This window comes from Oryctolagus cuniculus, chromosome 20 (genome assembly GCF_051225735.1).
Source record: "Oryctolagus cuniculus isolate XC-2025 breed Fujian yellow rabbit chromosome 20, ASM5122573v1, whole genome shotgun sequence".
Taxonomy (NCBI): domain Eukaryota; kingdom Metazoa; phylum Chordata; class Mammalia; order Lagomorpha; family Leporidae; genus Oryctolagus; species Oryctolagus cuniculus.
The window spans coordinates 17032226-17055979 of record NC_142886.1 but is presented as its reverse complement, the minus strand read 5'-3'; the positions used below and the strand labels follow the sequence as shown (position 1 = coordinate 17055979).

The 23754-nt window shown below is 37.3% G+C and overlaps 1 protein-coding gene across 26 annotated transcripts in view; it reads right to left on the bottom strand.

Moving 5' to 3' along the window:
• GPHN (gephyrin) overlaps positions 1-23754 on the bottom strand; it is a 568860-nt gene that overhangs the window by 340095 nt on the left and 205011 nt on the right. For all 26 annotated transcript variants that reach the window (XM_051826366.3, XM_070065114.2, XM_070065116.2 and 23 more), the window contains one exon: positions 882-939. In XM_051826366.3, coding sequence (XP_051682326.1) covers positions 882-939 — 58 coding nt within the window. The remainder of the gene's footprint in view (positions 1-881; positions 940-23754) is intronic.

Below are 23754 nucleotides of genomic sequence, written 5' to 3'. Positions count from 1 at the left end.
TTAATGCTATAACTAGTACTCAAACAGTATTTTTCACTTTATGTTTCTGTGTGGGAGCAAACTGTTGAAATCTTTACTTAATATATGCTAAACTGATCTTCTATATATAAAGAGAATTGAAAATGAATCTTGATGTGAATGGAAGGGGGAAGGGAGAGGGAAAGGGGAGGGTTGCAGGTGGGAGGGAAGTTATGGGGGGGGGGGAAGCCATTGTAATCCATAAGCTGTACTTTGGAAATTTATATTCATTAAATAAAAGTTAAAAAAAAAGTGTCATGTCAACTATTTTTTTGGTTTCTAAAATGTATGTTTTCTAATTTTTTGGTCTTACTGATCTTACTAATGGAACTATCTATAATGCTCTGGGATATGAAGAAAACATATTACATACCCCATCTCCAGAAGCATACGAGCGATAATGCCTTCACTTCTAATCTTCTCACTTTGGGCAAGATTTAGCTCAACAGATTGGACAGAAATGCAGATCAACAATGTCTTTCAATTTATTAAAAGACTGATATTACTTATAATTGGTAAAGGCATATAAGGAAAAGGAATTGCAATGATATGAAAAGAATATCCAATAGGCACATTAATGCTTATATATAGTTGCTTTGTTATGTAGATTTTAATGAACTGCATATAAAAGTGTTCCTTTTTGATTCTCCTGATAAATTTCTCTGAAATGCATTACAAATGGCAGGTAAAATCTGACGAGGATTATCTGGCATATATATACTTTTAATTCAAGTAGGATTACCAAGAAATAAATGATGTCCTAACACACCCCCCAAATTCAATAATTTAAAGAAAAAGCAACTCTTCCCTCATTTCCCCTTGAGGATACTCTCGTTGTAAAGGTGAAAATCGCCATACCATACCTTGATTTCTTCTATTTCGTCTGGTACTATCTTGTATGCTGATATAGTCCCACCCAACCTGAAATTAGGAGAAGAAGATATTCTCAAAACCAGCAACAGTGTATGAAAAAATTAAGGAAATTTTTCTCCACTTGCACCAGAGTGCCACCAATAATTTCCCAATGCCTACCCCAATAACTATGGGTGGAAAACAACCATTTTGTACTTAAGTTTCCATTTATTAGCTTAAAAGAAGTAGATAATGAATGACTACTGAAAAAGGAAACATTATACTTTTAACTACAACTAGACTTCTCTTATTGATTCTCTTACTGAACATGTCACTTTTCCTATTGGATTCTCCCTAAACTAATCAGGAATCAATAGCAGACATAGACATCTTTTTTTTTTTTTTTTTTTTTTTTTTTTTTTTTTTGACAGGCAGAGTGGACAGTGAGAGAGAGAGACAGGAAGAAAGGTCTTCCTTTGCTGTTGGTTCACCCTTCAATGGCCGCTGCGGCCGGCGCGTGGTGCTGATCCGAAGCCAGGAGCCAGGTGCTTCTCCTGGTCTCCCATGCGGGTGCAGGGCCCAAGCACTTGGGCCATCTTCCACTGCACTCCCGGGCCACAGCAGAGAGCTGGCCTGGAAGAGGGGCAACGGGGACAGAATCCGGCGCTCCGACCAGGACTAGAACCCGGTGTGCCAGTGCCGCAGGCGGAGGATTAGCCTATTGAGCCGTGGCGCCGGCCCAGACGTTATTTTTAAAAGTACTTTTTAAGAGTACTTTTAGGTTTACAAAAAATTGGGCAAAAAGTAGTGAATCCACATATTCCCATTTATCCTGTTTTTAGTAGCAAGTAGCAGTGTGATATATTTGTCATAATTTATGAACCAATATTGATTTTGTATCTTCTAAAAAATACATAGAGACTCAGATGTGTTTATTTAGCACTGTCCAAGGGAATAGAAAAGAATTTGGAGGTTATAATTTAATCCCTAGGATTTTCTTTGCTGCAAGACAATGATATTACATAAAATGTTTACCTGTTCCAAATATATTGAAGATACTAACTACGATTTATATAAGATTATATGCCAGGCATGCCAATGTTATCTAATTCTTGTAAATGTCTCTATTATTTAAACAAAAAAGAAATTAGGATAGACATCCAGGGAGTCAGCATTGTGGCATAGCAGGTTAAACTGCCGCCTGTGGGATGCTAGTTCATGTACGCTGCTCCACTTTGTATCCAGCTTCATGTTAATGTGCCTGGGAAAGCAGTGGAAGATGCCCCAAGTGATTGGGCCCTTGTAACTTTGTGGAAGACTTGGATGAAGCTCATTTGCTCCTGGTCGTTGCGGTCATTTGAGAACTGATTTCTGTGGATGGAAGATCTGTGTGTCCTCTGTCTCTGTGTCCTTGTAACTCTGCCTTTCAAATAATAACTAAATTTTTTTTTGTAAAAGATGGACATTCAGTACTTTTTCTTGATGGAAAACACTTGTAACTAAAGGACTTAAAAGAAATATCCACAGGTATAAAATATGTATCAAATTGTGAATAATTAGTATGAAAAGAAGAAAAATTTCAAACAACTGATTACATATTCAAAAACATTCTGGATATACCGGGTTTTAAAGGAACCAGAAAACAAGGGAGCTTCAAAAAGTTCATGAAAAATGATACATTATTAAAGTCATTTTCATATTCTATTTCTTTTTATATTGTAGTTACTTGTGGCTAGCATTGTGTCACAGCAAGTTAAGCCCTGCCTTAAATGCTAGCATCCGATATGAGTACCAGTTCAGTTCCTGACTGCTCCACTTCATATCTAGCTTCCTGCTAATGTACCTGGGAAAGCACTCGAATATCATATACAAGCCACTTAAACATTCCAGAATCATTAGGATATCTTCTCCCCCAAATATAATATATTTTATCTTTTAAAAATAAATATAAATCCAAGCAAAAGATTATTATTAAATGAAATTACATTTAAACTTGCTAATATTTATTACCATTTATTCTGGGTAATAAGCCTATTATTCATATGTTCAAGTACTGTTTCATATACCTAAAGTTCTATGATCAAAAAGTGCATAGATTAAGAAATTTTAATTCACTTCAGATAAATTATACTATTGATGTAGTAAACAAGAAGATAGTAACATAAATAGTAAAAGAATAGAACTACAAGTTACTAAAATATAAACTTACATAAGTTTAACTTAAAAGAGGTTTAAAATTGACAATAAAATTTTGCTAAACTTTCAATTATAAAAGCTACTCAACTAGAAGTTGAGATTGGTGGAATATCAATGAAGAGATTAGAGGCAAAATACTATTGAAAACTCTAGAACTGAAATTCAGAAAGTTTGAAGTTAATTCAAAATAAAAAATCTAAAAATTACCTCTCACTGTAAAAGAGATTGGTTATAATTAAAGCAGTCTACAAGAATTGTTACAAAAATGGAATAGTAGATTACAGAAACAGTTTGTTAGAAAAATAACAACAAAGTTGTTACAATAAACTTTAATTCTACTTCAATAAATAACTTATTTTTTTTACCTTTATTAACGCTAATAAGTACTTCAAATACTACTTTACTGGAATCCAGTTCTGGGAAGAGTGCAGGAAAGTAGGTGTCCAGATTAATATTTTTTAATTAATTAAAAAGAGAGAGAGAGAGAGATCTTCCATCCACTGTTTCACTCCCTAAATCCAGGTCTCCCATGTGGGTGCAGGGGCCCAAGCACTTGGGCCATCTGCTGCTGCTTTCCCAGGTGCATTAGCAGGGAGCTGCATCGGAAATGGAACAGCCAGGATAGGAATCAGTGCCCATTTAGAATGCTTGGGTCACAGAAGGCAAATTAATCTGCTATACTACCAGGCCGGCCCCCAAACTAGTATTCTTGCATCAACTTCAAAACAAAACAATGGATTTGGCTGTTAAAAATGTGGGTTAAAGCCCTCTATTTGGCTTTACATATTTCTACTTGTATTAAAATGGAATATGGGATATACAAAGTATACATATGAATATTTTGTTAAAGAAGTAACAGCATAACTAGATGATCAAATGGCTAGGAATAGAAGAAACCTGCACAGCATCTACCTTATACTAAACACAGAACTGGGAAAGAAGATAAAAGTTCTATTGCCTGATTACAACTAAAATAATGGTAACTTTACGAATTCATAGTTTTGACCTTTGAATTGATTTCTGAATATTACATTTCTATTTTCATGGTACCACTGAACACAGATTTCAAATATCTGTAAGTTTAATAAACTATCAAGATTCCACAAACACTATACTCAGGCTTAGATAATAAAATAAATCACTACACATTACAATTTTCTTTTCCATTACAAATTCATTCTCATTGATGAAGAAAGAGTATACTCTGAAGGAAGAATTTTATTTTATTCTAGCCAATGCATAAAAATATTATTACACTGGCAGTGACAATGGTATTAACAGTATCAATACTAAGCCTAAGCAGTACACAGATTGAATATACTTTATAAAAAATGAAAGAGAAGAGCAGTGTTTTGTATTGTGTTTATTGGTTTTGGAATATATGCCTACACATAATGAGATACCTTGGGGATGGGACTCATAATTTATGTTTCATATGAACTACGTATAGGTAATTTTATACATTTTAACTGTGTCTGTACTTTGTTTGCTATGTCACAAAGCCAGGTATGGAATCTTCCACTTGTGGTGTCATGTTGCAGTACTCAAAATATTTCAGATTTTGGAGAACTTCGGGTTTCAGATTTTTTTGGATTAGGTACGCTAAATCTGTATTTAGCATTTACCATGTGTTAAGCATTATGTCATATTTTACATGTATTTTCTCACTTAAAATTCTATAACAATGGTTTTGGAAAAGACAAGTAATTTTTCGAAAGTCTCATAACTAGGAGTGAGAAAGCAGGGCTTAAGAATTTTGTTCCAGGTTGGGCGTGGTGCTGTTCAATTTCAGGCTACTCTGCTTCTGATCCAGCTCCCTACTAATATGCCTTGGAAGGAACAGATGCTGGCTCAAGTACTTGAGTCCCTGCCACATAGAAGTGAGACCTAAAGAGTTCTTGGCTCCTGGCTTCGGCCTGGCCCAGCCTCAGCTGTTGTGGCCATCTGAGGAGTGAATCAGAGGATGGAAGGCTCTCTCTGTCTCTGTCCCTCTGCCTATCTAATCAATCAGTCTTAAAAAAAAAAAGAAAAATTGACGAGGATTCTAAAACTCATAGGGAAATTCAAGGGACACAGAACAAGCAACCTTATAAACAACAAAGTAAGAGAATTCCCATTTCCTGATTTCAAGTTGCTAAAAAGTGAGAGCAGTCAAGACAATGTGGTACTAAGCATGAAGATAGATCCATAAAACAGTCCAATACAACTAAAGTAAAAAAAAAACCTTCACATTTATCAGTATTTGATCTTTGTTTTCTTTTACATTTTATATTAAAAACATATGTAATAAATTTGTATTTTAATAATTTAAAAAATTATTCAACATTTGAAGGGCACTGGTTCATTCCCCAAATGGCTGCAGTGGCCAGGGCTGGGCCAGCCTGAAGCCAGAAGCAAGGAGCCAGGAGCCAGAAGAAAATCCAATGGGGTGTCTCTTATGGGTGGCAGAAAGCTAAACAGTTGTATCATCTTCCTTGCTTTCCCAGACACATTAGCAGGGAACTGGATTGAAAACGGAGCAGACAGGACTCGAACCAGAGCTTGAATATGGGATGCTGGCATCGAATGTAGGATGCTGGCATCGCAGGCTGCAGCTTCATCTGCTGGCCCACATTGCCAGTCCCTGATTATTTTACATTGCAATTCAATGGCAGTAATTATATTCATAATATTCTACATTATTACTATCTATTTCCCAACACATTTGCATACCCCAAACAACAACTGTAACATTAAACAATAACTCCAATTGTCCCCACAACCTAGCCCCTATTAACATCTAATGTACTTTCTGTTGCCCTGAATTTGCTTATTCTAGACATTTCATCTAGTAAACAGCTTCTTGCTTATTTCAATAAGCACAGTTGTTTTCAAGGTCCATTGTAGCATGTGACAAAACTTTACTCCCTTTTCTTTTTTTTCTTTTTTCTTTTTGACAGGCAGAGTTAGACAGTGAGAGAGAGAGAAACAGAGAGAAAGGTCTTCCTTTTTCCATTGGTTCACCCCCCAAATGGCTGCTACGGCCAGCGTGCTGGGCAGATCTGAAGCCAGGAGCCAGGTGCTTCCTCCTGGTCTCCCATGGAGTCTCTATACTAAGCACTTGGGACATCCTCCACTGCACTCCCAGGCCAAAGCAGAGAGCTGGACTGGAAGAGGAGCAACCGGGACAGAATCCGGCGCCCCAACAGGGACTAGAATCCGTGGTGCAGGCGCCGCAGGTGGAGGATTAGCCAAGTGAGCTGCGGCGCCGGACTTTACTCCCTTTTATGATCGAATAAATTCCATTGCACATATACCACATTAATTTATCCATTCACATTTAGTGAGAGATATTTGGGTAGCTTTTTCTTTCGGCTGTTATGAATAATGCTGCAATAAAACTTGGCATACAAGCCATCTGTTTGAATCTCTTTTTTAAATTCTTTTGAGTACACATCTAGGAGGAAGAACTGCTTGGTCATTCTACCTTCCAATTACTGAGGAAACAAGCAAATTAGTCTCTACCATTACCTATGTCATTACGTATTCCTATGAGCAATATAATGAGGATCCAATTTTCTATTTTCCCAACTACCTGTTTTCACTAATTTTTATGGTCATTCTGGTGGGTATGAATCAGTATCTCATTGTGTTTTGGATCTACATTTACTTAATGATTAATAATATTGAGGATGTTTTGATGTGCATACTGGCCATTTGTATAACTGTGTAGAAATAACTCTTGAAGTCTTATTATTTTTAAATCGAATTATCTAAGTTGTAGACGTTCTTTCTATATTTCAAATTTCAAGACATTATCAGATATAATATCCAAAAGTTTTCTATTTATCTCTTACTTAACAATACGCTTTGATGTAAAAACATATTAAATTTTGAAGAATTCCAATTTGTCTATATTTTCCTTAGTTGCTGATGTTATTGTCACATAGCATAAGAATTTACTGCCATATTCAAGGTGAAGAAGATTTATCCTTATGTTTTCTTCTAGGAATTTTTATGGTTTTAATTATTATATTTGTTATTTATGAGTTAAGCTTTAATTTTTTATAGGACTGAGGAATTGATTTCTTCTTTTACAAATGAAATACAGCTATCTTCAGATTTGCAAAGGGAGCTATTCTTGTCCCAAAGTTGTCACATTTGGAGTTGGCACCTTTGTTGAAAATCCATTGTCCCTAGAGGTGTGTCTTCATATCTCAATCTTAAATTATATTACATTGGTCTATAGTTTTATTTTTATGCCAGTAACACACTGTTTTGTTACTGCATTGTCTGTAGTAAATTTTGAAAATGGAAAGTATGAGTCTATCACTATTATTTTACAAAATTATTTTGACAAGGACATGTCACAATTTCACAGAACTCTCAGCATCTGCCAAAAATGGCTGCTAGAATTTTAATAGAGATTATATTGTATGTGTAGATCACTTTGGATACTATTGAAAATTTGACAACATAAAATCTTTTCACTCAATGAACATGGGATGCCTATTCACTTCTTCAGGTCTTCTTTAATCTTTTCATCAATGCTTTGGAATTTTCAATGTACAATTCATTCATATCCTGGGTCAAATTTATTCCTAAGGGTTTTACTTTTTAGATGTTATTTTTTTATTTTATTATTATTTTTTTTTGACAGGCAGAGTGGACAGTGAGAGAGAGAGACAGAGAGAAAGGTCTTCCTTTGCCGTTGGTTCACCCTCCAATGGCCGCCATGGCCGGCGCGCTGCGGCCGGCGCACGCGCTGATCCGATGGCAGGAGCCAGGTACTTCTCCTGGTCTCCCATGGGGTGCAGGGTCCAAGCACTTGGGCCATCCTCCACTGCACTCCCGGCCACAGCAGAGAGCTGGACTGGAAGAGGGGCAACCGGGACAGAATCCGGCGCCCCGACCGGGACTAGAACCCGGTGTGCCAGCGCTGCAAGGTGGAGGATTAGCCTAGTGAGCCGTGGTGCCGGCTGATGTTATTTTAATTGAAGTTCTTTTTACTTCCTTTTCAGATATATTATTATAGTCAAATTTTTAAAAATGATGTGTGTGGACTTTGTATTTTGCAATTTTTAAAAAAAATATTAGTAACTTTCCTGTGGATTTTGTTTATTTTATATATATATATGTCATGTTATTTTCTATGAAAAGACAGTTTTACACCTTCCCTTTCCAATTCAGATGCCTTTTTTCTTTTTAGTGTCTAATTGCTCTTGTGAAAACTGCCATCATTATGTTCAACAGCAGGAGTGAAAGTGAGTGTCTTGTTAGTTATTTGAAGAGAAAGCTTTTAATTTTATACCACTGAGTATGAAATTAGCAATGAGTGTTTCACAGATACTTTTTATCACGCTAAGGAATTTCCTCTATTACTAGTTTTCAGTGTATTTGAAAAACTGCTGGATTTTCTTAAACGCTTTTTGTGTGTTTCAAATGATACGATCATTTTTATTCTATTTCTTAACATAATGTATTATAGTAATTGTTTTTCTTGCATTGAACCACCCTTGCATTCCTAGTATATTCCCACTTTCGTCATGTGTAAGCTTTTAAATGTTTTCCCCAGAAACCTTTTATTTAAGGTTTATAAAACTTCATGCATTTCATAAATACATTAGGAACATAGTGATTCTTCCCACCACACCTGCCCTCCCACCCTTCTTCCTCTTCCCTCTCCTATTCATTCTTATTTTTTTACTAAGATCTATTTTCAATTAACTTTATACACATAAGATTAACTCTATACTAAGTAAAGAGTTCAACAAACAGTATAAAAAAAAACTGTTCTTCAACAGTTGAGACAAGAGCTATTCAAAGTCATTATTTCACAAAGTATCAATTTCACTTCTATAGATTACCTTTCAGGTGCTCTACTAGTTATCATAGATCAAGGAGAACATATGGTATTGGTCCTTTTGGGATTGGCTTATTTGACCAAGTATGATGTTTTCCAATTTCATCCATTTTGTTGCAAACAATAGGATTTCACTTTTTTTTAAATTGCTGTGTAGTATTGCGTGGTGTACATATCCCATAATTTTATTATCCAGTCTAAGTTTACAGATATTTGGGTTGACTCCATATCTTAGCTATTGTGAATTGAGTTATAGTAAAAATGGGAGTATAGATAACTTTTTTTATATGCTGATATCATATCCCTTGGGTAAACTCCCAAGAGTGGGATGGCTGGGTCATATTGTAAGTCTATATTCAGATTTCTGAGGTATCTCCATACTGTCTTCCACAGGGGCTGTACCAATTTACCCCACTAACAGTGGATTAGGGTACCTTTTCCCCACATCCTCACCAGAATTTGCTGTTTGTTGACTTCTGCATGAAAGCCAGTCTAACGGGGATGAGGTGAAACCTCATTGTAGTTTTGATTTGCATTTCCCTGATGCCTAGTGATCTTGATCATTTTTTCATATGTCTGTTGGCCACTTGGATTTCTTCTTTTGAAAAATGCCTGTTCAAATCTGTTGCCCATTTCTTCCCTGGGTTGCTAGCTTTGTTGTTGTTTAGTTTCTTGAGCTCGTTATATATTCTGGATACTAATCTTTTATCAGTTGCATAGTTTGCAAATAACAGTTTGCCTCTTCACTTTGCTGAATGTTTCTTTTGCAGTGCAGAAGTTTCTCAATTTGATGTAATCCCATTTGTCAATTTTGGCTTTGATTGCCTGTGCCTCTGGGTTGTTTTCCAAGAACCATTGTGTATGCCAATGTCCTATAGGGTTTCCGAAATGTTCTCTAGTAATTTGATGGTATTGTGTCATAGATTAGGATTGTTGATCCATTTTGGATGGATTTTTGTACAAGGGGTAAGATAGAGACTCCCTTCATACTTCTGCATGTGGAGATTCAGTTTTCCTAGCACCATTTGTTGAAGAGACTGTCCTTGTTCTAGGGATTGATTTTAGCTCCTTTGTCAAAGATAAGTTGGTTGGAGATGCATGGGTTAATTTGTGGAGGTTCTATTCTGTTCCATTGGTCTATCCATCTGTTTCTGGGCCAGTACCAGCCTGATTTGATTGTAAATACACTGTAGTATATCTTGACACCTGGATTGTGATACCTCCAGCTTTGTTTTTGTTGTATAAAATTGCTTGTGTTTCCATATGAATTTCAGCATCAAATGTCCTTGGTATATTCATTGGTATTACATTCAATCTGTAAATTGCTTTTGGCAGTATGGACATTTTGATGATACTGATTCTTCCAATCCATGAACATGGAAGATATTTACATTCTTTTGTGTCTTCTACTTCTTTCTTCATTGTTTTGTAATTCTCATCACAGAGATCTTTGACATCTTCGTTAAATTTATTTTAAGGTATTTGGGATTTTTTTTGGGGGGGGGTAGCTATTCTGCGTGGGATTGATCTGAGAAATTCTTTCTCTGCCGTGGCAGTGAGTGTGTATACAAATGCTATTGATTTTTTTTTAAAAGATTTATTTATTGGAGCTGCTGCCTGAAGTGCCGGCATTGCATATGGGCACCGGTTCATTTCCCAGCTGCACCACTTCTAATCCAGCTCTCTACTAATGTGCCTGACAAAGCTGTGGAAGATGGTTCAAGCCCTTGGGCTCCTGCACCCAAAGGAAGATCCTGGACCCTGGCTTTGGATTGGCCCAGTTCTGGCAACTGCGGCCATTTGAGGAGTGAACTGGCAGATGGAAGAACCCTCTATCTCTCTGTCTCTCTAAGAGAATTTCTAAGATGCTTGAGTGTATAATTTTTTAAATATGCTGACTGATCAATTTGCTACTATTTTTGTATTTACAAGGCAGCTTATAGAAGTTCACTGAAAATGAAATTAAAAGATATTTTAATGCAAAAAAATTTAAATCCATGAGTAGTTTTTTTCTAATATATATCTGTCATGAACTTTTTGAAGATTCCATTATATATTAATAAAGGATATTGGTATGTACTTTTGTGATACCTTTAACTGGCTTTGGTGGCAAAATAATGTCAGCCTAACAGAATGAGTTAGGAAGTATTCCCATGTCTTCTATGTTTTAGAAGAGTTTAGGAAAGATTGATGTTCATCATTCTTAAAATATTTGGCTTAATTCACCAATATGGGAGCTGGTCTAACACTTTTCTTTATTGAAAGGTTTCTGATTACTGATCAACTGCTTCACCCATAGGTCTACAGAAATTTCCTAAATTTTGGCCATTTTCTCTAGGTTATTTTATTTGTTGTTTTATAACCCCTTTCCTAAAAAAAAGATGTATTTATTTATTTGAAAGGCAGAAAATACAGAGAGAAAAAGAGAGAGAAGGAGAAAAAGAGAGTTCTTTCATCTGTTGGTTCACCCCACAAATGGCCACAAAGGCCAGGGGCAGGACAGGCAGAAGCCAAGAGACAGGAGCTTCCTCTGGGTCTCTCAAGTGGGTCCAGGGGTCCAAATATTAGGGACATCTTATGCTGCTTTCTTAGGTGCACTAGCAAGGACCTGGATCAGAAGTGGAGTAGCAGGGAATAAACCAGTTTCCATATGGGATGCTGGGACAGCAGGTGGAGGCTTAAACCTCTATGCCACAGCACAGGCCCCCATATAATCCTTTTTACCACTATATTGTTAGTAATATTCCCATCCACTTTCATTTCTGTTTTTGGTTTTTTCATCTTTGTTGTGTCTTCTTAAATCAATCAATTAAGTTTGTCAATCTGGTTGATGTTCTCAAAGATCAATTTAGGATTACATTGTTTCTATTTTTTTATATTTCTTACTTCATTTATTCGCTCTATGAGCTTTATTACTCTCACTCGCCTTCTTCCATTACTGCTTTCTGTGTTTAGTTGTCTTATTTTTTCCATTTTATGAGTCATTTTCAGTATCACCTCTTTTCCATTTATATATATCTTTTAGATAATCTCTTTATGGTTATGATAAGGAACATCTTTAATAGTCTAAATTTCTAATGATTGAGTTTGAGCTGATACCAATTTAACTTCTAAAATATATGCAAAAAAGTTTCTACATGGCTCTCCATTTGTTAACTTTGGGTTTCTCACTTTTTCTACTACATCAAGGTATAAGGATAGATTATTTACTGGAAATACTTCTTTCTGCTTAATGTATACATGTGAATTTCCTGGTGAGCACTGCATTCATTGCATCCAGCAAATTCTGATATATTGCAATTTTTTTTTTCATTTGTCTCAAGATATTTTTAGGGGCTGCGCTGTGGCATAGTGGGTAATGCCGCCGCCTGCAGTGCCAGCATCCTATATGGGCGCCAGTTCCAGTCCCAGCTGCTCCACTTCTGATCCAGCTCTCTGCTGTGGCCTGGGAAAGCAGTAGAAGATGGCCCAGTCCTTGGGCCCCTGCACCCACGTGGGAGACCCAGAGGAAGCTCTTGGCTCCTGGCTTTGGATCGGTGCAGCTCTGGCCATTGCAGGCAACTGGGGAATGAACTAGTGGATGGAAGACCTCTCTCTCTCTCTCTTTCTCTCTCTCTCTGCCTCTTCTTCTCTCTTGTACAATTCTGACTTTCAAATAAACAAATAAATCTTTAAAAAACAAAGATATTTTAAAATTATTCTTGTGATTTCTTCTTTAACCCACTAGTGAAAAGTGGACTGCTTAATTTCCATATACAGTGATTTCTACTTTCTCTCTTGTTTATTTATTTACTTACTTATTTATTTATTTTGACAGGCAGAGTGGACAGTGGAACACATTTCCCTGTGTTCAGATAAGATATTTTGTATGAATTCAATCTTTTTAAAATATTGACATTTTTGGCAAACTCAATATTACCATCTATCCTGTAGAATGTGCAACATATTGTTTTTATGTTACCACTATTTTCAACTGAAACATGACTGTGCTTGGATCTCTTAAGTTACTATGAATAGTAAGTGTGCAAATATACTGATTTTCTTATTATAAATTCTATTAATAGACTTTCAATCAAATGACATTTTTGAATGAAATTATGGCATTAAAATAAAAATTAAAAATTGTCTAGGTAATGGTTATTGCTTTAGAGAAATTACTCCAGAAAAAATATTTTAGCCAACATTCATTTAGGAAAAGTAATATTTAAAGGTACTTCAGGGTTGCTCAGAATGTTTCCATTTTACATTCCTACTCACAACTGTCTCCCTACCAGTTTCCCTCAATTTTGTTATGGGAAATATTAATTGATCCAGTAGCTCATATCAGAACTATGGAAATCTTTTCTGGAAGTGTTCTTCTCTCTCAGTCCCTATAGCCATTAGTGATTGAACCATATTTCTACATGCCATAACTTATCCTCCATTTTTACTTTCTACCCACATTTTTAATAATATTTTCATCACAGCTTCTCAAGATGATTTTTGTAAATGCAACTTTTATAATTTCATCATATAACACCTAAGTAATACATTAATACCTTAAGAAGTTTGATAAGGCCGGCGCCACGGGAAATAGGCTAATCCGCCACCTAGTGGCGCTGGCACACCAGGTTCTAGTCCCGGTGGGGGCGCCGGATTCTGTCCTGGTTGCCCCACTTCCAGGCCAGCTCTCTGCTGTGGCCCGGGAGTGCAGTGGAGGATGGCCCAAGTCCTTGGGCCCTGCACCCCATGGGAGACCAGGATAAGTACCTGGCTCCTGCCATCGGATCAGCGCGGTGTGCCAGCCACAGCACGCCAGCCGCGGCGGGTATTGGAGGGTGAACCAACAGCAAAAGGAAGACCTTTCTCTCTGTCTCTCTCTCTCACTGTCCACTCTGCCTGTAAAAAAAAAAAAAAAAAAAAAAAAAAAAAGGTTGATAAGACAATCCCCTTTATAAATCTGATTCTAGGGTACATTTCTTATCTTGCCCTTTCATAAACTCTTTCTGTTCTTGCCATACTCCATTATCAGTAGTTTCATAAATGCTCCAGACAATCTCTTACCTTTATGTCTTTATATTACTCTTATTCTGAATGGTCTTTTTCATTCCACAAATTTCTAATTACCCTTCAAGATTTAAACAGCTTTCAGATGACTTACCCACGTTTTAAAAACAGAGATAAGCAGTTAGTCTACTGTGACTTAACAATGACTTACATCTGCATTACAACATTTACCTAACAGATAAATCTAAAGACTTATAAATCCTCCTCCACTGGATTATGAAGTTAAAGGTTATATTTTGAATATTTATGCTTGTATTTCCAGTACAAAGAAGGTATAAAGCATGATAAATTAAGAAATGTTTGGGGAATTGAGGAATAATGCCACAAGAGCTTAACATGACAACTTCGACAAGGCTCTTCAGCAAATCTTTTGTCCAATAGGAGCAATATATCTCTATTTTAATCATTTTTATAATAAATTTTTGGAACACACAAGCTGATATACACTGACTATTCTAAAATTATTTCTAGGGGCTAGTATTGTGCCATTGCAGGTAAAGCTGTCACCTGCAATGCTATTTAAAAAGCTATCAAATACAGCTTTAATAAACTTTAAGTAACCTTTATATTATTTTTTCAAGGAGATTCTGTTGTCTATTATGCTAAAAATTTCAATTTTATTAGAAAGTTTCTAAATATTCTAGCCCTATTTAACAGAGAAGGCTCAAAAGGACTCCAAACAGATTCAACCAAAAAAGACATTCTCCAAGGAATATTATTATCAAAGTGTCAAAAGTTAAGGTCAGATGCCGGTGCCGCAGCTCATTAGGCTAATTGTCCTCCTGCGGAACTGGCACACCGGGTTCTAGTCCCGGTCGGGGCGCCGGATTCTGTCCCAGTTGCTCCTCTTCCAGTCCAGCTCTCTGCTGTGGCCAGGGAGTGCAGTGGAGGATGGCCCAAGTGCTTGGGCCCTGCACCCCATGGGAGACCAGGAGAAGCACCTGGCTCCTGCCTCCGGATCAGCGCGGTGTGCCGGCCACAGTGGCCATTGTGGGGTGAACCAACAAAAAAGGGAGACTTTCCTCTGTCTCTCTCACTCACTGTCCACTCTGCTTGTCCAAAAAAAAAGAAAAAGTTAAGGTCAAAAGAATCCTAAAGATAGTGAGAGAAAAATGTCAACTCATATATGAGGGAAAATCTATTAGACTAACAGCAGACTCCTTATCAGAAATTCTACTGTCACAAAGAGAGTAGGATGAAATATTCAAGGCGCTGAAAGAAAAAAAACTTCCAACCAAGAATTTATTTCCAGCAAAGCTATCCTTTAGAAGTGAAAAGAAAAAAGTACTTCCTAGACATGAAAAAACTGAAAGAATTCATCACCCTCCAACCAGATGTACAGGAAATCCTTAGAAATAATCATACATTATACCTAGCAGAAGCTTAATAATGTTAGCTATACTAATATATATATATATATATATAATATAGATACTAAACAGAATTCTATGCTTGACTAATTTTTCTATTTGTGCACAGCCTGAGTATAAAAGTTTGGATTTTTGTTATTATTTTCCACATCAAGCACAGTGTCAATCCAATAGCATTTACTTAAATATTTAAAAATGATTCTTATATATAATGCTCAGAAATCATGTAACTTCATGGTTGAGTTAATACACTTTTTTTAAGAAAAACTCATGTTGATGTGATTTAAAAAATACTTAATTTTATTTATTTGAAAGGGAGAGTTATAGCATTTTACATTTCCATGAAATATATAGGTTATTTCCAATTGTTCTACATTCCTATAAACTATTCAGTCTTTTGTAAATTTTAGCCATTCTGCTAGGTGATATCCCACCTAGATTTACACATGCCTGTTGCTCACTTGGATATCTTTTGTGATCAACGTTTTTTACATATTAAGATATGCAGAGGGGCCACCACCTGCAGTGCCAGAATCCCATGTGGGCTCTGGTTCAAGTCTCAGATGCTCCACTTCCAATCCAGCTCTCTGCTATGGCCTGGGGAAGCAGAGGAAGATGGCCCAAGTGCTTGGGCCCCAGTATCCACATGGGAGACCCGGAAGAAGCTCCTGGCTCCTGGCTTCAGATCAGCTCAGCTCAGCTCTGGCTGTTGCTGTCATTTGGGGAGTGGACCAGGAAGATATTTATTCTCTCTCTCTCTCTCTCTCTCTCTCTCTCTGGCTCCCCTTCACTCTCAGTGTAACTCTTTCAAATAAATAAATCATAAAAAAGGTATGCAGAGAGATGGCAGCATGAAACCTAGACCTGCCAGATATTGCTGGCTTTGAAGATGAAAAGGGCCTCTAAAAGTTAGAAAAAGCAAGAAAACGGATTCTCCTTTAGAGCCTCCAGAAAAGTATGCGGGCCTACTGACATCTTGATCTTAGCCTAGTGAGATCCTGTATGGGCCTTCTGAGCTATGCAACTGTGAAATAATAAAGCTCTGTTAAGTTATTAAGTTTGGGGCAATCTGTTGTGGTAGATATAGAAATCTAACACATTAGTGTCGCTCCCCCTCTTCGTGGAGGAACGACACAGGACCCTGCGCTGTTCTTTCGTCTGCTCAGCCCTCCCCGGGCTTGCTGCTGGTTCTTCCCGGGTTGGCTACTATCCCTTCCACCTCCGTGGAAGGGCAGTTCCCCCCGGCCACATTCCCCACTTCCGCAGGGGAGCGGCACACCGCCGGCCGGCTCTCTGGGGGCTGCACAGGTGTTCCCCTTAGATGTTCCTGGTGCATGCCGTCTCTCTCCTCCCTCATAGTCCTCCTCCGCCAATCCTAACTCGGCTGCCCACACGCCGAGCACGCCGCTCTCCAACCAGGAGCAAGTCCTACAGTTTATTGGTTGAACTGGAGGCAGCTGGGTAGAAGCCGCTTTCTCCTCTCCCAGCGCCACACTGTAGGAGAGCAGATACATAGAATAAGTCCCACTTCCAGTAACTTAGTCTAGTCCGAGCTGCTCCCCACACATTAGTTAACATACAATGGCTGATCCTGATACAGCAAAAGAAACAGCTTACAATATGTATGTAAATATCAGAAGAAAAAGCTAAAAGCTAATGCTTGTTTCTGGGAAGTAGCAAGGAAGATATTGTAAGCTTTTATTGTTGTTATGAGATATTTTAGTATCACTTGACATTTTAAAACATGTGAATGTATTAGTTCAATAAAAAATAAAAATTAAACCAAGAAAGGAAAAAAAAACACGAACTCTGGAGGTTTTTTATATGGTAGATAAATCTGAATATATTTTTTACTTGCCATGAATAAGAGCAGAGAATTCAGCTAAGCTGAGTTATAACTCATCTTTTTATTATTTTTAAATTATCTTTAAAATTTTTTAGTTCTCCTCACCACAAACATTTCTATCTTCACTTCTACACTAGGATTGTTCGAAATCTGTGAGGAATACAAAGTGATAATTTTTAGTGCCAATAAGTTTATAATCTGTTATTTTTTAAAAGACTTATTTATTCAAAAGGCATGTACAGAGAGGGATTGGGAGAAAGAGAAAGACCTATCTTCCTATTGCTCCCCAAATGGCCGCAACAGCCAGTGTTGGGAAAGTTCAAAGCCAAGAGCTTGGAACTCCATGCAGGTATCCCATGTGGGTACAGGAGCCCAAGGACTTGAGTGATCTTCCTGTTTTCCAAGTACAGTAGCAGGGAGTGGAATCAGAAGAGGAGTAGCTGGGGTTTCACAGGCAGCAACTGTACCATAATGCCAGCCCCAGGTTTATTATCTTTATAGACAGGCAAAATATATATACATATACACACAGCATAAAGATCATATAAAGTCTGTGTTAACATATATAAAGTTACATATATAGCTTATACATTTACAATCACATAATATTTATGTAGACATAAATGATTAAATATGAGAAAAATAATTTTAAATAATATGTGAAAAATATGTGAAACATGGAGAATTTTACTGTATATTCCTAAAACACTGTCAAATTTCTTAGAAGTTCTTTTGGCCCATATCTTAGGCAAGAATCATATACCTTATTCAGCTGCAGAATCTCTTCTTTCCTCTAAAAGTCACTTAGCACTCATCTCTTACCTTAACTTTTCTTTCTACTTTCAATTTCTCCTTCAAAAGCCTTCAATTTACTACATGAAGCAATCTGGTACAATTTTGGCTTCTCCAATTTTCCTCTCTACTTGTTATCCAAGATGGGAATTGGGAGAATTGAAAGGCAGAAAATGTAAATATTTTAGTATGTTGTTTTGGTCTCTGTTACATAACAGGAGGCAAAGAAGAAAGTGGGAGATATTCCTAAACGAGAGTATAAACAAAAGTACAAAGGAAGCAACTGTACATATACAAGACAGATGGTAGAAAAATAAGAGAAACTGCTGAAGCTTAGTATAAATAAGTATGTAAAGAAGGGGGGAAATAAATTATGCAAGTACTGGAATGCATTATGAATTTTCTAAATTTTTTAATAGGCATAGAAATGATGAGACAGATTGAGAGTACTCTTGTCTGCTGGTTTATTTCCCAAACTCCTACAATGGTTGGGAAAGGGCCAGCCCAAAGCTAACAGCCAGGAACTAAATCCAGGTATCCCACGTACATGGTAGGAACCCAATTACTGAGTCATCACCACTATCTCCCAAGGTCTGTGTTAGAACGCAGTAGGAACCCATAGCAGAGCTAGAACTTGAACTCAAAATTCTGTTATGAGATATGGGTATCTTAAGTGCTAGACAAGAATAGCATGTAAAATGATTGAATTAGTGAGATTATAAGGTAGCAGGGTAAGAAGAACATGAAATATTCTTAAAAAATACATGATAAAGAAATGTACAGAGGTAGTACAAGCTAAAATGATAATATATATATAAAACATGTGACTTTTATATAATATAAACTATAATAATCACTGGTAGTTTCATGCAGTGACATGTATATACTTAAAGATGAATAAAGAAATCAGTTCACCAGTAGAACTGAACAAAATAATGGTTATCTTTTTTAAAAAAGGTAAGAGAATACATATGTCTTTAAAAATATTTTTAAGTGGACCAGAACAGATTTTAAAAATTACAGGAAACATAAAATTATAATACGATTTTTTAAATAATTAAGTTTTCCACTACCATACAGAAAAAAAAACTTGTTTTGAGGAATCATTATTATTTTTCATTTAAATTTCTTTTTGAAATAAACGGTAGATCACACGGTTAAGAAAAAAATTCCCAGCCGGCGCCGCGGCTCAATAGGCTAATCTTCCACCTAGCGGTGCCGGCACACCAGGTTCTAGTCCCGGTTGGGGCGCCGGATTCTGTCCCAGTTGCTCCTCTTCCAGGCCAGCTCTCTGCTGTGGCCCAGGAAGGCAGTGGAGGATGGCCCAAGTACTTGGGCCCTGGACCCCATGGGAGACCAGGAGAAGCACCTGGCTCCTGCCATCGGATCAGCGCAGTGCGCCTGCCGCAGCGCGGCAGCCGCGGCGGCCATTGGAGGGTGAACCAACGGCAAAGGAAGACCTTTCTCCCTTTCTCTCTGTCTCTTTCTCTCAGGGTCCACTCTGCCTGTCAAAAAAAAAAAAAAGAAACAGAAAAAGAAAAAAATTCCCAAGTTAGGAAAGTATAGTACAAAATCTTGCTCTCTAGACTACTCAATCAGTTTCCTATGTGTCCCTTTATGTAAAGGCAACTACATATCCCTCTCTCATGTTATGTATAATACAAGTTTTATATATTATTGTACATATTTTTATTAATAATTAAGATAATGCAGGCCAGTGCCGTGGCTTACTAGGCTAATCCTCCGCCTTGCGGCGCCGGCATACCGGGTTCTAGTCCCGGTCGGGGCGCCGGATTCTGTCCCAGTTGCCCCTCTTCCAGGCCAGCTCTTTGCTGTGGCCCGGGAGTGCAGTGGAGGATGGCCCAAGTGCTTGGGCCCTGCACCCCATGGGAGACCAGGAGAAGTACCTGGCTCCTGCCATCGGATCAGCGCGGTGTGCTGGCCGCAGTGCGCCGGACGCGGCGGCCATTGGAGGGTGAACCAACGGCAAAGGAAGACCTTTCTCTCTGTCTCTGTCTCTCTCTCTCACTGTCCACTCTGCCTGTCAAAAAATAAAAACAAATAAAAAAATAAGATAATGCTTACATATGCCTTCAAAAAAGATAATCTTATTCTACACTGCATATCTCTGGTTCTAAAGACTGTCTTGGTTACAATTTAAGTAAAATGTACCACTGATTTTTTTTCACATTTCCATGACTTTTCCTGGAAAGTTACATATTCCCATTTTGAACTAAAATATCGTCCTCTACTCTGTTTTCATCTCCTTTTACTTCTCGTATCATTGCTAATTGCATTGGTTTTAAGGCAGTAATAGAAAATTTAATGAGCTGAACTCAAATATTTGTAGGACATTCAAGGAAATAACTAATCTAGGTAATTCAGAGACAGTATATGCTTCCTCATTAATTGACAGTGTTTTCTGTTCCTGCCTTGCACAATTTTTAGAAACATGGCTGCTCTGTTTTCACATGTATGACAGAATTAAATGAACCCAACCCAGATTTATGCAATTTCATGCTCTTTATGACTACTATTTTAGCAAATATAAAAGTATTCATTTATATATTTTAGATTTTATGATAATTATATGTACATTGCTTTTATAGCCATCTTTTAACTAATTAAGAACTGGGTATAGAATTAATATTACCATTCAAGAGGTACTAAAAACAAATGGTTCATGTCCACGCAGGATCTATCACTTAAACCTATGTATCCCTGCAGTAAATAATTTACTCTAAATTCCACATTGCTTGCTTATGAAATGGAAATAATGCTATCATTTACTTCAGATGATTAATATGAACAAATAGTAGAAATATGATATTAAATACTAACGATATGATAGATGTTACATATTGACTATATAATAAACGAAATTGATGTTTATTATATGCCTACTAAACCTGCAAGCCCTCCATAATAAGTACTTTTTAAGTAAGTTTGTAAGTCAAGTGTACAAATTTATGTATATATTCAAATACTTTTTGACTAATACTACCATGTGCCACACAACATGTTCTGATTTAGATAAAAGACAGAATAAGATAGACAATCCTTTCCCTCTTATAATTTATTATAAAGGGAAGGAGATATTAGCACATAAGTGAGCAAATACTAATTAATTATAACTGTGACAAATAGTTAAGAAGAATGTCTTTAAGGTCAGAACCTAAAGTCAGTTCTGGAATGGAGTGTCCTTTACCTCTCTTGCTAATTCTCTGGTGCAAATATATTTTTTGTTATCATACCTGAAGGTTCTCTTTTTAACTAATATTTGTCTTTAATTCCCCTTGACAGACTAACAGCATGATACATTTAAATTACTGATTTTTCTGTTCCAAATTTTACTGGAAATATCTGCACAGAGATACATTTTATAATACAATGTTGGTTGACTATATTCATGAGTTTTAACATTTTTAAGAAATTTTCTTATATTCTTGAAAAACATGTAGCTAAATAATTATAGCCATGCACAAATATAAGATTTTTACAGAACCCATAAATCACAAAGACCTGAAAAGACTAGCAGAAAATAACAGTAGTCAAATAGCTCTATAAAGTTTACTACTCAACAGATAAAAAAACCACATGGAAATTTTGTCAAAAAAATGATACATATCAAAAAACTTCCAAGGAAATGTCTATTATTTGTGAGTCACTCATTTTTTAAAAAATATTTATTTTCAGCCGGCGTCGCGGCTTACTAGGCTGATCCTCCGCCTTGCAGCGCCGGCACACCGGGTTCTAGTCCCGGTCGGGGCGCCGGATTCTGTCCCGGTTGCCCCTCTTCCAGGCCAGCTCTCTGCTGTGGCCAGGGAGTACAGTGGAGGATGGCCCAGGTGCTTGGGCCCTGCACCCCATGGGAGACCATGATAAGCACCTGGCTCCTGCCATCGTATCAGCGCGGTGCGCCAGCCGCAGCCCGCCAGCCGCAGCGGCCATTGGAGGGTGAACCAACGGCAAAAGGAAGACCTTTCTCTCTGTCTCTCTCACTGTCCACTCTGCCTGTCAAAAAATAAAAAAAAAAAAAATTGATTTTTACCTACTTAAAGGGGAGAGTCAAGAAAGAGAGAAAGAGACAGAGAGACAGACAGAAGGGGAGAGAGACTTTTCCATCCACTGGTTCAACTCCCCAAAAGCCCACAATGGACAGGCTGAAGCCAGGAACTTCAAACTCCATCCAGATCTCCCAGGTGGGTGGCAGGGTCCCAGCACTTGAGATATTTTCTGCTGCCTTTGAGTATTCGTTAGCCAGAAGCTGAGCAGCAGGACTTGAACTGTAACTCCAACAATGGGATGCAAGCATCCCAAGCAGTGGCTTAAGCTACTACCAGAAAACACACACCCTACTCACTCATTTTTAAAAAGCTTCAGACACTGAGATGGTTTCACAGAACCAGAATAGTGACATAAGTTTAGAGCAACAGCAAGATATTTAAAACCCATGTTATATACTTATACCGTGACAGATTAATATTAAGCAAATATAAAGTCAAGTTAACTAACTATATTCCTACTAAGAAATGCCACAGAATTTCTCAAAATATTCTGCTTGTATAAACAATCTCTAATATGTTACACTTCTATGACTTTGTATTCTTAAACACTGAAATCACAACCCACCACATTAAGTTTAACACAAAATCAGAGACAAAGATTACTAACTTCTAATGAGTACAAAGACTATCAACTATTCTACTAATCAACATGTTATTTGGGTGCATACTTCGATTATACAGCATTGTAGGCTAAAGTGCAAATATTCACTGTTAACGTATTTTAAAGGTTCCACACAAGTACAGGAAAAAGAAACATAAAAACAACCCATCTAACCTTTATAATTCATTCTTTTTTATTTTTAAATTTTTTTAATTTTTTATTTTTTGACAGGCAGAGTGGACAGTGAGAGAGAGACAGACAGAGAGAAAGGTCTTCCTTTGCCGTTGGTTTACCCTCCAATGGCAGCCGCGGCCGGCGTGCTGTGACCAGAGCACTGCGCTGATCCGATGGCAGGAGCCAGGTGCTTATCCTGGACTCCCATGCAGGTGCAGGGCCCAAGCACTTGGGCCATCCTCCACTGCACTCCCTGGCCACAGCAGAGAGCTGGCCTGGAAGAGGGGCAACCGGGACAGAATCCGGCGCCCTGACCAGGACTAGAACCCGGTGTGCTGGCGCTGCAGGCGGAGGATTAGCCTATTGAGCCGAGGCACCGGCCTATAATTCATTCTTAATAAGATTCATATTCCCATAGCTGCACCTGAGCTATAATAACTTCTCTAAGAAAGTCTTCAAAGGTCAAAAGGCCATTTTAATTTTTTTTGAAAAGGAGGCAATAAGTTAGTGTAATTTAACTCCTTGAGTACAGTAGTATAAAGTGAGTTTGGTGCAACAAAATTACTGAAGAAAATAGCATTTAGTTTTTTAACAATTTTATAGATTAGTAGAAAATAAGTTGTTTATATAATAATATATCAATTACTTTAGAAAATAAGAATTGGTAGCATTATAAAAAGCCAGTTTTACACATTTCTTCAATTATTACATGAGTTATACACATTATTCACTGCAGAGAAGTACACTTAACAAAGTTTTAAGGTTTTGATTTTAAATTAGGACCTACTGACCATGTATTCTGTACTTCAGTGATCAATTTGAGATATTCAACAGTGAAAAGCATTGCCAAAATACAACCTTAAACACTTTTAGTGTTCCCATGATCATCAGATTCTATGTTTAATAAAAACAAGATAATTCAGAACAAGGAATTTTCCCCCAAGTTAGGG